At 41.4% G+C, this 15,733-nt stretch overlaps 1 protein-coding gene across 1 annotated transcript; it reads right to left on the reverse strand.

Moving 5' to 3' along the window:
- Positions 1–4,268: 4,268 nt before the first annotated feature.
- LOC308051743 (fructose-1,6-bisphosphatase 1) lies at positions 4,269–13,853 on the reverse strand (the record flags this gene model as incomplete). Its single annotated transcript, XM_080362362.1, has 7 exons — positions 4,269–4,460; positions 5,472–5,591; positions 6,756–6,893; positions 8,129–8,272; positions 9,314–9,406; positions 11,032–11,194; positions 13,684–13,853. 7 exons carry the CDS (start codon positions 13,851–13,853, stop codon positions 4,269–4,271), a joined length of 1,020 nt encoding a protein of 339 aa, XP_080218488.1.
- Positions 13,854–15,733: the final 1,880 nt, after the last annotated feature.

Below are 15,733 nucleotides of genomic sequence, written 5' to 3' on the forward strand. Positions count from 1 at the left end.
CCCTGTGCTCAGCTTTGGGGTTGTTTTTCAATCTCATTCTGAAGAGGAGGAAGGCAATGGTGGAAGAATAAAGTGATCTTCAAGATTTCTTTTTCTCCTTTCTACCACTGTGTTCTAGTTAAAAGTACAAAGTACCATTCACATCACAGGACAAATATTCCAGAGCAACTTTGCCAGGTTAGGAGACTTTCTTTCTTTGAACAGATTTTGTACCAAAACAAAATATAACGTATTTAGGGAGCTCTGGGACAGCACAACATGCTATTAATAAAAGGAGGGGAGAGGTTTCGCATTATATGTGCAAATGGATCTGCTGACTTAAAGTACAGCCATTACATTCTGCACATTATTTTGTCATCATGGCAGCGGTCAACCTGACCAGTACTAAAATGCTTTTAATGCAAAATCTCTCTGCTGCATAGCTAGAATACCATTGGGATACCAAATCAATTTAGCAAATAAGAAATGCGACAGGCATTAGCCTGTGGCTTCTAACATTTGTCAAAACATAACATACAGATCTTCTGTAGTATTGATTCCAAGTGATCTTTTACACTGGTCAAAAAGACAAAGTTCAGATGATCTTCTAACAAAGTTTGTTTTGGAGTTAGTGGTTCAAAGGTTGTTCTCAGAGCTAAGCAGTCCACTAGTTTTTGAGTTTGTTGGGTTTTTTTGTTTTGTTTTGGTTTTTTAACTGAAAAATACCCAAATGTTTTTTACAGGTACTGGATACTGTTTAGTATGTATAAAGCACAATACTTTGAGCAGCCACTCAAATAGGACTCCTTCAATAAGAACTTAACTTACACTAATATGTGAAGAATACAGAATCTACACTTAAGCTTTCCAGAAATACTGCGTTCAAACACGGAGCAAGAAGAGAAATAAAAGAATAAATCTTGTATAAAAGCAGAAGACTGGGTTACATGAAAACTTTACCCTGATTTGGTAAATACTGTGATCTCCCTGAATGATAAAAACCTGAATAATTAAACTGAATTATTAAGCTATATAAGTAATTACCATTTAACTGTGGGATGGGAGAAATCAGATTGCTTTAAAAATGTGTGGTGATGATCTTTTATAAACCTCAGAACCACTCAGTAAGATGGGTTGGAACAGTATAAAAAAGGTTAAAGAAATAAACACCTCGGTTTGACAGATCTGTGGGAGATTTGCTATCTGATACAAAGATTACACAAGAGGTCTCAGAGGTGATCCCACTGGCATATAGGCTAGTCCTGTGCCCTAAAGGTGACACTTCTTGTAGCTGGTTTGAAATGTTAGTCGCTTGGATGGCGCTGGCTGAAATTGGAGCCAGGGACCTTTCACCAAATGCCACAGTTCAGCCTCTGAGTGGAGATGTGGGTAATGCTGCAAGGGCGACTGATGACAGACCCTGTGACAAACCCACCCTCCCACCCCGTGTTGAGGCTCTGGAAAGGGGCTGCAGAAGGAGATTACTAAATAGTTTTGCACATCAGTGGCTACAGGGGGCTGCCATTCAAGTGTGGGTTTAGGTATTATGGATAGAAAGAAAAATCCAGCTCACAATGTGAAAAATGCTAACTATAAAATGTCAGCCTACAGGCAAAACCAAAACACTGGAAACTGAACTAACAAACATGGGCAGTATTGGCTTTCCTTCTATAACCTTTATGTGCTGCCAGTATAGTGTCTTAAAAATAGATATATGCAGCCCAGGGATTCCTGAAGAGGTTGAGGGCAGACTACAGCTGAGGAATTACTATAACTAGACAAGAATGGCTGTTGTACTGTCTGTCAAGTAGTGCCAACAGACCAGTGAGGCACTGTAGTCCAAGCTGACATATGGAAAGACAGAAAAAAATATTCCAGAGCTTCCGGCTGTCCTCTGCTTAGTGTATTAAACAAAAAATTGCATCCAGCTACAGCTCTGGGCAGAGGTCAAATTAAAAACTTAAGGACCTAAAAACATTGTGCCTGACAACAATAGTCATGTGCAGCATTCAGCATGCTAGGAGCATTCAGCATGCTAGGAGCAGCATTCAGAACTTCAGAGAGGTTTAGAGTCCTTCTCAGCATGCTGCCTGCTGTAGATAATTTAGCGAGCCTGGAACTTTATAAAGTGCTACGGGGTGTGTGCCAGAGGCAGCAAGTAAGGAAATGCTTGGGATAGGAATATGCAATTCCTTTGGGAAGTGTTTCAGTGCGTGAGGCAGGCATCTCCAGCCACCCCCAGCACCTTCATGCCTCATCAAAAACTGAGAGAGACTTGCTGTTTCTTTGAAATAACAATGAAAAGACAAAACAAAGATTACATTTTCTTTTATTTTACAAAAGCAAGAGCATGGCTATATCCCAGTGGTCAGCTAACTCACATGAAGAGGCGGAGGAAGCAGCATTGATTCTGGCACAAGAAAGAGCAGCCCGTGAGGAAAAGCCCAGATCACAGGAGTCCCCTGGCATATGGCTGTCCCACCTGCTGTCTGGTTGCATGATGTCCTCTCTGACATCATGGCACAACACTCACAGGCCGGGATACTAAACCCTCTCCTTCCAGGCTGGCCCATGGGCTGGCAACAAGAGCACTTTGCTGTGTGGCAACAAGAGCACTTTGCTGTGAGATGTAGGTTTGAGCCTTCTCTCAGAGGGGAATTGATCAGAAATTAGACAGCTTATCACATGGTCGCTGTTTGTGGGGTGCCTCATTTTGCAGGTGCCTATCAGGTGAGGTACAATGAGTCTGTTCATTTCCCAGAGCAGAGTTTGGCCTACAGAAGAGACAGATCTTGTGCAGAGACAGGCTCTGGACCTCAGAGCATGAAAAACGAGCGTGCAAGCAGAACAAGAGCTTGGTGGAGACTTCGAGGACTGTCCCAGTTCCTTAAGGGCTCAGGTCCATGAAAGCACTGTCTTCACTAGGAAAGTCAGCAGAAACTAGGCTGTTCAGTCCCCACCAGAAATGCCCTATCACTTTGGAGAACAGATATGCAAAGGCACATTGCCAATGTGCCTTTGAATGCCTCAAGCACAACTTGTGCCAGAACTAGGCCCCAAGCTATTTTTGCATGTGAACCCTCAGAGTGTGTGCTTACACATCACGGTTTCTAGCCTTTCCCACACTATTTTCCTCTTGTTTTACAGGAAGATCAAGCTCAGAAAGGCAAGATCCTCAGACAGCTCACTAAACCCGCAGAGAGGGGCTCCCAGACTGTGGCTTGAGTGAATATTCAGTGGCAGTCCATCCAACACCAACAACCATGTATCCCTTAGTTCAAGTTATGCAAAGGTGAGTGGCCAGTGAGAAATGTCAAAGATTTGTAGATTTGGACTGATTCAAAAAGCCTGTAAGCCATGGCCATAGACTGTAACCAGACAGGTGGACAACCCATGTAGCTCCCAAGCACCAATGTCTTGTTCCCAGCAGCATGTTCTGAATCATCACATTAAAGGGCAGTATGCTTTGTGGGGATCTTTGCAAGTTACTTCTGCTTATGCAGCAGAATCCTTTTCCATGGTAATGCACACTCCCAAAATAACACAAAAAAACACCTGGTGGTATTTGCTAGCAAAACACGGGTTCATTTTTTCATCAAGCAAGCAGGCTAATTTCTGGCAAATACAGCCAGCTCATCGCAACAGAATGGTACCAGGCTGTCTATCCATGCTCCTTATCCAATTTTTCCATCCTTGTGTAACTGCACTGTACACTCATGTACATGTTTGACAAATGCTAATTCTTGGTCAGAATAAGCCCAGACTGAAGTACAGCAAGTAACATCTGGGGCCTAGAAACAATGTGTGAAGGTGTCCACACTAGCATTTATATATGTTGCTGAAGAACTAGAGACTGGTCTAGGAAAGGTCATTCACTGTAAGAGGCTCTTGAGTCTTCCCCCCAGGATTTTTAGCAGAGGACAGAGTCAGATATTCTGGTGATAGACTGTAGTTTGTCTGAGAAAGACGAGTCTTCTGCTAGTTATTGAATGCAACACAGTACTTCATTATAGCACACTGGCTTTTGTGTATCACAAATGATAAATAAAAAAACCAAACATTTTCCCTTTGCTTTTACATTTAATGCTTCCTTTAATGCAATCTTTTAATGCCTTTCATTGCACAATGCAATTGCATAAGATTTCACTTTAAAAAAATTCTTATGAAAATATGGCTCATTTGCTCTCTCGCTACAGAGGTCAGTTCAGTTTTGCAGTACTGCAGTATGTTCTTTGGTTCAGCTGTAAGGCATTCCTTCCCATCTGCACAGTGATCCCCGTGAGCTTGTTTTACTTAGTTGAGTGTTTCTTGACTATCTCAAGGTACTCCTTCACATCGTCAGGAGATCCCAAGACAACAGGCACTCTTTGGTGGATATCCTCAGGCACTATATCCAGTATCGCTTGATGCCCAGTTGTTGCTATTCCCCCAGCCTTCTCAATGACAAAAGCCATAGGATTGCATTCGTAAAGCAGTCTCAGCTAGAAGACAAAGATCAGAATGGCAATGGTCAGCCCAGGCAATGCTGAGAATTCTGAAATGTAAATATATTTGGTGTTTGATCTAAAACCAAACAGCACCCCAAGCAATATGTATTTCATATAAACTTTGACTCAATAACAAAATTGTGTGGATTTTTCTTTAAAAAAACCCCACCACGGTGAAGACTAGATCTGCCCGATTTGAGTGTTCTCCATAGCTCATGTTTGCCTTGTGCTCTTTACACAGAGATAAGGCTCGTATTTAAAACACAACCTTTAACAAGGCAGCAGACCACGTAGGCCTGTGTGAAAAGAAAAATAAAGAAAACCCAACGCACTGGGCCTGACTGTGCCATTAGGTTTCTCTAATGAATAACTGCATCTTATCTGCAACCTGAAGCAATAATTTACAGACAATTACAAAACAGATGAAAGGTCTTTGCTGAATAAACAGTTCCCTTGTCAGCCTGCACGCCTGTGATCTTCCCTGACTGACCGTTGTCCTGGCAGGGGCAGCCATAGATCCTCCAGACAAGGCAGTGTTACCAAGTACAAGATGCAGATGGTTTCCTCTTTGGCAGAGGTTCTCGTAAGGGATGTGCTATATTTAGGCTTCTTACTTACTAGCATGTAAAAGCAATCTGAGGGTAATGTGGGTTGTTTACTTTGCTTTGTGGTGTTTCGCGTGGTTGGGGCCCGCATGGTTTGGGCTGAGATGACACAGAGAAGCCTGTTTGAACAGCACATCTCCTGGTATGTTACATAATCTGAATATGTTTGGGGATGAAGAGAAGTCAGTGCAGTTGAAACATGTCAGCAGCAGCACTAAAACAGATGTCTGACAACAGGTTGCTGTCACTCATGACAGTGTGCAAAGGGTAACAGTACCCACACAGCAGAAGTGCAAGAAACAAGTTATAAAACACATGTTCCACAATCAAAATACTGATCTGTGACAGTGAATATCTAGATAATGCAACATTTGCTGTAACTGGGCTTGTCTATGTTTACCTTTCCTTTGGGACTTTTGGAGTTAGCAGGATACAGAAAGATTCCTCCATACACCAGTGTGCGATGCACATCAGCCACCATAGATCCTATGTACCTCCCACCATACGGTGAACTGCCATCCTGCAGAAAGATATTTAAATAAATGTAACTTCCAAGCACATCAGGTTAACCTTTGTTTGGTTTTGTTTTGGTCTGGTTTCTTTTCCCCCTAGTAGTGATCCTAACATCTACTTCCTCCATATTGTGATTCAGTAGTGCGGGAGAAAATATCTTTTTCTAATTCAGAAAATCCAAGCAAAAGGATGGACAGAAGATTTCAGGATAGATGAGTGGCAGTGTCAACAACAGAAAATGCATACCAGCTCTACATCAGTGAACTAACCATTGAAAATTACTGCACTTCTAGTAGCAAAAAAGATGAAGTGCTAGGAATTGATGCTCAGGTTTTTCTTTTGTAGCAGGAAAAAAAAAAACAAGGAGCAAAAGGAGTGATCTTTCATACTTCTTCTACCAATTTTTGCCAGCTTCTGCAATTTTTTTTTGGTAAGAAAGAGTTAAGTTGACTACTGATATTATTTCCTTATTATACTCCAGAGTATAATACTCCATCTTAGTATCTAAACAACACCTTAAGCCTAGCAAGATGCCAGATGAAAACACCAGTCTTTGTTCAAAGCAAGATCAGGAAGGGTCACAAACACTTAACAGTAGTAAATATTTACAGCTTATTGTCGACACGATAACTCCAGCGATGACAGGCATAAGGCATGAAAACAGACATGATTCTTACAGGCACTCCTCAGAGCTTCAGACCTCCTGACACCAGGAAGCTGCATGACCACAAAGCAGAGCCTGAAACTACACTGGTTTTCCAAGTGTAGTGGAAAACCAGTGGACGGGACTTGTGTTACCACCGAGCAGTGACCCACCACTGTCCCCACTATCCTCACTTGCCACTCAGCCACTGCAGTGGGGAAGCAGCAATCTAATGCACATGTCGGCCAAATTTCTTCATCATCAGATGTGACTTCCAGTCTACTTGAATACAATATGCCCAGTTTTGCATCCAGCACCGTTATTCAAACCCCTGGTACTGAGGGACTGTGAAATATCTAGTCACATCAACTGCTGCTCTTATTATCAGTCCTACAAGAAGATTCCTTTTAAATAGACAGGAAGGGAAGACAAGCTCTGAGCAGTGCATGAGACTGTGACCAACCATAAAGTTTGAAATTATGAGTGTTGCTCATCATCAGAAATTTTCTTTGAAACAGGACGTTTTACCTCAGGGAATTTCTTCTTTTTGAGATACTCTGTGACTGCAGGATCAAAGTATTTAGCATAGCCTTCATTGAGACTGTAGATATTTCCCTTCTTTTTGATTTTCACATCCCTATCCACCAAAATGAATTCTCCGATTGCCTAACAATAAGAAAGGAAAACAATTGGTTAACGTTAATTCCTCATTTATTTACAAACAAAGGCAAAAATCAATTTTTAAAAAAAATTACTGCTGCTGCCACTTTCTTTAAGAATTCGGTACCTAGGAAAAACATGATATTTGCAGTCCAGATGTGAAGTGTTTTGTTTATCCATAAAACACAGACAGACCATCAGTTCTGGAGTCATCCAAGCTTCTTCATACTACCATTCCCAGCTCTCTGTCACTTCTCTATGCCAAAAAATGCTGTTGCCTGTGAAGTTATTTAGTTTTCCACTCTTTTGCAAGACTTAGAATAAAAGCACATCTCTGAGGAGTTTGGAAGCTGAGAATGGTGGCTGCAGCAATGCATAAACATCCTCAAACAGCTGTAGATATTAAAAAATTCCAGTTTGTCATAGCTTGAGTTAACTGGAAGCTCGGAGTCAAGACAGCCACTCTCTGTAAACAAGGGCTAGTCTGTTTAGTTTTCACTGAAGCCGATTTCAAAGTTAGTGCTAAAAGTAAACAAAATAACATGCACACATGCTCAAGGTTAAACCTGCTGTCTGAACACAGACAAAAACACATGCAGCTACTTAAGCTGTTATCTAACAGGGAGAATCAAGTCTTATTTCTTGCTGCTTGACCACTGCAGGTTCTAAAACTTTAATACTGGCGGGTGGCACAGCCCAACTAACTGACTACAAACAGACAGCTCACTAAAGCAAACTAGTTTCTGCTATGATCAATATGACTTCTATTTTAAAAGTCATACAGTCAACACATGCTAGAACATCAAATGCACCCATAAACATCACTTACTCTTTTATACATCGTGGTGGGATCTGAAAACACAGAAGAAGGTTAAATATTTTTGCTTCTCTGGTTTACTAAGGCCTTAGCACTAAGGAAAAGATAAACAAGTCATAAAGGGCACTCTGCATTGCAGAAAACAGCTAATTTTAAATATCGTATGATTTGGCACATGCTGTGTATTTGCTGCACTGACTAAGCTGTCTTCCCATTGTTGAATCACACAGAACACCATTGCAGCAGGTGGGCAGAATGCAAAAATCTCTAGACATTATTGCTGACAGGTTATTAAGTGTACTTCAGTTGTCATTGTTAGCTTGAAAATTGGTCATTTGTTTGATTTGGTCAGGGGATAAAGAGTTCTTCCAAATAGTACCTTGTTATCCCCTAAAAGAAACTAAGAACCAGAAGACATTCTCACCGGATCCAGCATGAAACAGTTGACGCCTCCAGTAGAAGTGGCCAGTACCAGCATTGTGGCACTGCCATAAAGCGCATAACCAGCCGCCACAAGATTACGCCCAGGCTGTAAAGCATCTTTCCCAGAAGGTTCATCAGGAGACACCTGGAATATGAAGGAGAATAGTCAGATTTCTTCATTTCTATAGTTATGACACAACTGGGGTCTCTGGGATGGGGATGGTCTTCTACTCCATATCCATGCATGAGGTGGCACAAATGCGTCCATGATGCACAACTGAGATTCCTACTGGATGCACTAATACAAATTATGTGGCGGAGTCAAACACGTTGATCTAGAAAAACCCTTGTATAAGCCTACTTGGAATGCAGGAAGCAGGAAAGGATTGAGTAGATAATATAGAGCTGTGCACCTCCTTGTAAGTGATGATGAACACAGCTCGGAGGAAAACTCCAAGGCACAATTGAAAAGCAAGCAAGGGAACATGACTCATGGAGTTCACAGCTGATCAAAAGTACTTGGGATTTTTCTGTTTTCTTTTGTTTCACACAAAAATGAAGTTCAAAATAGTTATTTTGGGATGTATGACAACATAAGATTATTAAAATGGACAGTCAGGTGTGTTTTATCTGACTTACGTTTTCCCCCATCCTGTGACATGTAAATCCAGTATTTCAAGCTCCTTCAGACAAGATTTCTGCCTTTCAAAGTGAAGTAGACACTTCAAATGCACATGCCATGTTTCAGCTCTCGTTTGTGTTTGAAGCCTGCCTTCAGGCTAACAGGAGTATTAATACAGAGAACAAGAAGATCTGAAAGCACATTCCGCAAGTAGATGACAACTGCATGGTATTTTGTCTCAACACAAATGCTCATGAAATCTAAGACCTGATTTGTTCGTAAGGGGTAACTCCTTTAACTGGCTAATTAAATATCAGTCAAGCTTCCATGTGCATACAGGTGCCTTGTCTCCTAAGAGACTGATGCAAATACCTCACAAATGTTTTATGTCCCTCCCAAATGTTTTATAGAAGTATCTGTGAAACAGTAGATTTAACTTAAAGCTGGCCCTGAAAGCCTCTTTCACAAACAAGTTCAGTTAGAATTTATAAAGTCTTCACATGCATTTATATTTCATCGAAAGGTGCACAATAGTTGTTCCTATCCTACACGAAAGCATTTTACCTTTCTATAGATGGCAAAGATGGTCCCAATGGAAACAAGACAGTCAATGTTTGATGAGCCATCTAAGGGGTCTATGCAGACTATATATTTACCCTAGAAAATACAAAAGAGGGAGCAACTAGGTAAGTGAAATTATTTACCCACCTCCCCCAAATAAAAATACTTCAGTAGGTAAATTTCCTCAGAGACTTTCAAAACAATATAAATGAAAAGTCTTTTAAATATTATGAAGGAACTGCATTCAAATATCAGAAATTTTTTGGCCCAGATTTTATTCTTGATTACAACTGTGTGATTTGTGCCACAGAAGAAGCTGGGAAATCTTTAAAGTAAGTAATTAATGATGACACAAGAAACATGTTTTCCTACAGAATTATATTTTTTATATATGCATATGTATGTAAAGGAGAATACTTTTTAATCTATAGTTTAGCTTCATTTATTTAATTAATGCCAATCCATTTTGATAGATGTTCTGTAATAACTACTACTTAGGCTACACTTTCTCATCTACAAGAAAATGGCTTTCTGATTTATAAGGGAAAACACAAATGAAAAAGATCAGCCTTTTCCATGTAGATCTAAAATTAGAGACATTAAAAAGGCTTTTAACACCTGGCATTCATAAACTATGCATTTCACCTTATCTGTGCTCTGAATGGACAGGTGGTCTGAAATTATCTTAGCCAGCCTGTGGTCTTATCTTGGTTTTTGGTGAGGTTTCCCTCCAAAGAAAAGAATGGTCCCTGCCTATTGCTGTTTTAAGGATTCCTGTAGGTACAGAAAATTTCCAGTACAGGGAAAACAGCTGAATTAACTGTATATTTTAAACAGCTTGTTTTCCCCTTATTTTATCCACAGTAATTTTAAAAATCATGTGTAACAACACTAAGTGTTCATTTGCTTTTTGTTTGATTTCATCCTGCTTGCCAGAAACTCTGCAGGTAGGACTTTTGGGTAAAAACACCATATTAGCTCACATTTAGTTTTAAAAAGCATTAACACTAAGCCTGCCTCAGTGATCTTTGTGGATCTAAAATCATATTTGTTCAGATCTACAGTAGTCTTTGTTCATACAATGCCAATAAAATAAATTTTGAAGATTTCTCAACAGAAATAGAAAGAGATAACTGCTTTAACAAAGCAAACACTATTATACTTTCTAAATTACATTTTAGTTGTATGTTTTTGCTAATTTTTTACTCAGATTTTACATAATGACACCAAAATATTAACTATGAAAAAGGAACAAATGCATGCAAAATTGTGACTGTAAATAATTATAAATAAGTAAATATCATTTTTGTTTCATTGTTGCTAAGCCCTTCATGGGATTCAAGGAGAATTTTCGCAAATTAAAGTACTCAATATTTGACCTGCACAAAACAGCTCCTCAGTGTCCTGCTGATGAAGCTACTTAACAAAAGGGCTTGACTGACTCAGAGTATAGTTCCAGAGATCAGATAGGATAAACAAGAAATCAGTTTCCTCCGCAATTAGGAAAAGGTGAGAAAATAGGAAGGTGCGGAGGAACAAGAGGGAAAAAATATTACAAAAACAACAAACATTAGTCAAGAGAGCAGAAATTACTGAAAGGACAAATATTGACTGATATTGATTGACTCTGTCCAGCTCAGTTTCAGTTTCTCATATCTGAAGCAGTACATCCACAAAAGCTAATTTGAAATCAAGCAGGGAGAGGCTTTAAAGCTACTAACCTGTTTTTCACTTTCCACTATCACAGCGTCTTTGTTTTCTTCCGACACGATAACACATGTACTGAAGGATGACTTGAGCATGTTGATCACCAGGTCGTTGGAAAGGATGTCCAGCTTCTTTACCTGATCTCCCGTCACATTGGTAGACCCAGCAATGCCATAGCTGGAGCAATGGCAAGAGGGAGCATTTTGTGAGAATGAGGCACTGCGTCTTCCAATGCACCCCATTCCTGGCAACTTTATGTTTCTAAAACAAACAGCACTTTTGGATGGTATCTCAGTTCTCTAAGCCTGTTTCTTATTTGCAATGGATTCTTGCTGATACCTGCTAACATTAGCCGTGATAGCAAATCCAGAAGACACTGAATGTAAGGAACATAAGACAAGGAACCAGCTTTCAATGGCCAGGAAGCTATAGGCGAACATAGCCAGAGCAGGCTGTGAAGGCTGAGTTACAATAATTGTGTTATTTAAGGAGCTCCAAACTTTAAGACCTAAATACTGACACTGGATGCTAGGTTCTGATATAACTGCATGCCCTAGAAGCTAAGGCATTAGAAAATTTATACTTAAAAAGTAACAAGGAATCTCTCGACACTAGTTATGGTCTAACTACTGTGTGTAATTTGCTCCTGGTTAGCAATATGATGTATGAATTGTAGTAGAAACACTTTGCTTACAGATAAATCAACATTTTTGTGGTTCAATGTTTAATTTTGATTTAAGTAGTAAACATTTCCTTGGGATTAAAACTGAGAAATACAAATATAAAACACAAATAGAACCCTGTGAGCTAATCAGAACCAAGCCATCTGGCATCAGGAAGTAGCAGGAGATCTTGTGGCAGGTGATTTTGAAACCACACAAAACAGAAAGAGGGGAAGTTTAGTACTAAGAAAAACAACAGCCAGCTCTGCACACATTCAGATGACTCTTACATACTTCAGCTACAATTCATTGATTGGGCTGAACACTGGTATTTCAGGGTTTTTGTAATAACACTGAACACACTAGTTTAGGAATGTATTACATTTCTTCAGTTTAATATATCAGACAAAGAAAAAGAGCTGGCATGATTCTCTTTCTCTCCTGCTGCAACAATGGCTTGAACATTTTTCCTCAAGTGTAAAAGTCCTTTTAGAAAACAATGTATTTTGAACACCATGCTTGTGAGCGGACCACAAGACCTCATCCTCAAAGCAAAATCTCTGTACAGGCAGCCGCCACAGCTCCAACACCTCGTCTGCTGGGGACTCCTGGCAGGGGATGGCAGGGTGCCCTGTGCAGAGCCTGCAGCTGGGAAGAGACTGTGGCTTCCCTGTCTGTTTTGCACATCTGCTGCTGGGCAATCCTGAGCCTGAGGGTGATCCAAAAAACAGCCCCTAGTCACCTCTATTTGTTCACATTCCCTGACAGCCAAGCAAAATCCCACCACCAGTTAGAAAAGGCAGTTCCACAGCGGGAGACATGCTGCTCAAGGAGGCTCACAAGTCCTCAACACTGGTGGAGAGTCAAATCCACTGTAGGGAATCACAAGGCAAGGCTGGCAGCACAGGTATCAAACCTGTGGGCAGCAGTCAACAGACATACATGCAGGACACATAAGGAATGGGACCTTAGGTTAGTACACCTGGTGTTTACTGACAGACACAGAAGGCACATGAAAGGGCTAGCACATAGTGACAAAAAACTATCACAGTTATATAAAGTTTGAACTCAGAACACAGAAAAATTGTTCAAATGTACATGAAGTAAAGGATTTTTATTCTCTTTTGCAGTTCCTTCTATTCTATTAACTTCAGCCACCGAAGTTTTCAGCTCTCTGATATATTTTGTAATAAATGTTACTCTGTATTGCCAGAGGCCTTTTGCTTATTACATTTTCCACTACATGGTGTGTAGAGGCAAATTCATTTCCTCTCTGCTACAACTTCAATTAAGTAATGAAGTAGCCCATGCCTAAAGCCCTGATGAGCATACAATTTTTCTCAACAACAATTGGTAAAAAACTTAGGGGGATTAGTTATCCACAGCCAAATTGAGTTATTTAACGTTTGAAGAGCTCTGATTTCCCTTTGATGCATCTCCAGAGCTACTCTCCTCTGACTGGCTGACTACAGTCACAGCTGTGACCAGTGCTCTTTCTAAAAGCCTTAGATGTCCAAATGTTCATAGAGAAACTGAAGTTGCTATAATGCTATATTAAAAAACTCCACTGAATTTGGTTAAATGCGTCATAGCATAAAATAGTGCTTTGGCGTTAAGCTGCTGACTACAGCGCATGATAATTCAGCCATATTTTGACAGGCTTTGTCTTTCAGTCTGTTTGTTCATCTGGTTCAAAGCGCCCTTCAGAAGCTCTGCATGAAGGTCTCTCAGCAGCAGACATCTGTCAAGGACTGCATGCCTTACACTGTTAGAAAGTCAGAAGGCGCATTTCACTCGAGAAAACCAAGAGTCAAAGATGCTAATGGAGTTACTGACAGCTCTGTGCAAGCGGGTGGGAGGGTGCAACCCCACCCGCACGCCTTTCAGGTGACATCGCCACCACCCCGGGGGCGGCAGGACCCCTGGGCCCGCAGGGATGTGGGGAGGTGCGGGATGCTCCAGGTGCTTCTTCGCCCACCCTCCTCCTAGCATCCCAGGACTTACAGGTTGGCGATGCCCGCCTTCCGGACGGCGGTGGAGATGGCTTTGATGGCCGTGCAGAGGGAGTTGAGGAGCTGAGTGAACTCCCCGGTGCCTTTCGCCCGCCTGCCTTCCTCCATCACGAAGCGGGTCATGGTGATGACATTGGTGTCGAAGGCGGAACGCTCCGTCATGGTGGCGGCGACGGGAGAGTGGAGCTCCCGCTGTCGCCGCCGCCACTAGCCCCCGGGGGGCGTGGCCGGAGGCGTGGCCGGGGGTGTGGCCGGGGGTGTGGCGGGGGAAGGCGGTGAGAGCTCCGCATCGCTCCTGGCCAGAGGAAGGCGGGGATGGACATGAGGAGACGGCCCACACCCCACCTTCCTCCCCGCCCCCCCCTAAGTTAGCCGCGGCGGGGAGACCACGAAAGCACTCTTGCTTGTTTGTTTTGTGGGGGGAATGAATGCCTGAGGCATCCGGTATGTAAATGGACACAGGAAGTGAATCGAGACAACAACGTAATAGTAATAACAATAAATAATAATAATAATCCCTTATGAGGAAAGGCTGAGGGAGCTGGGTCGCTTTAGCTTGGAGAAGAGGAGACTGAGGGGTGACCTCATTAATGTTCGTAAATATGTAAAGGGTGAGTGTCACGAGGATGGAGCCAGGCTCCTCTCAGTGACAACCAATGGCGGGACAAGGGGCAATGGGTACAAACTTGAATACAGGAGGTTCCACTTAAATATCAGAAGAACCTTATTTTCAGTGAGGGTGACAGAACACACTGGAACAGGCTGCCCAGGGAGGCTGTGGAGTCTCCTACTCTGAAGATGTTCAAAACCCACCTGGACACATTCCTGTGTAAAGTCATCTAAGTGTTCCTGCTCTGGCAGGGGGATTGGACTAGATGATCTTTTGAGGTCTCTTCCAGTATCTAATATTCTGTGATTCCGTGAGACACAGGTCCTGGTAGTTCTTGGTGTTTGCCATGCTCACACTATGATGCTCATGCTCCTGAAAGAGCACCCCAAAATTCAGAAGTCTGCTTCATTTCACAACTTGATTGCAAAACCGAGTTTGACATGTGGGTTACGGTAAACTGTACACAACCTACAGAGCAAAGTTAGTTATCACCTGCCTCGCAGTAATGCTTCTATCCTGACCCAGTAGTACAGGATAAATACACATTCAGTAACTGATTCCATCAAGTATTAACTTACTCTGTTTAAAGAGCTTGTGCTGTGCCCACATGCACCAACATGTCTAACACCATAGAAAAGCTACGAGGAAGCAGCAACTGACAACTGGACCCAACAAGATTTTTATAACAAACTCTCCAAACCTGTTCAACTGAAAGATGTAGTTCAAGTCCCACTCCAAAAGCTAGAAATTATCGCACCTCATACAAGTACTGCTGCAAAATATACTTAAGAATGTAGACCCTCCTGAATCTGACTGCTTTTGACTCCAGCCTTCCCAACTGGGCAACAAAATCAAGGAACATGTTTTGTTCCTAATGTTTGACCAGAAAAATCCAGGCACTAGTAAGTGAAGCCAAGTTCACACAACACCTGACCCTAGATAAACCCTCTCACACAATAATGTGTGAAATATAAATCTGATATCAATGTTCTGCTCTATACAGTGTAGATTTGTTGTACTATCTACCATTTCATCTTTGCTTTATCTAAGGAGACAAATTCAAGAAATTTCTTTTCAGTAGAATACACCCATGAGTTGGAGAAGCACAATCTCAAATCGTGAAAATAATACTGCAGACTGAAGTAATTCCAGGTGGTGTCAAATGCTGGGCAAAAATATTTTAAAATGTCCACCCCTTTGCATATATATATTTTTCTTCATGCAAATCATATTTCATATTTATACATTACATACTTCAAAGGTATGCATAAATGTAGTGTCCTGCAAGTGCACACAAATTTGGCCTAATTTAGCACTGCCCAGAATTACAGATAGTCATGAAGATATTAGAAATAAGAGATGAAATGCTCTTCCAAATGAGATATTTCAATCTTTGGCAAGTGGTTACCAGCCCAGCATCATAAAAATATTA

Source organism: Nesoenas mayeri, assembly GCF_963082525.1.
Source record: "Nesoenas mayeri genome assembly, chromosome: Z".
Taxonomy (NCBI): Eukaryota; Metazoa; Chordata; class Aves; order Columbiformes; family Columbidae; genus Nesoenas; species Nesoenas mayeri.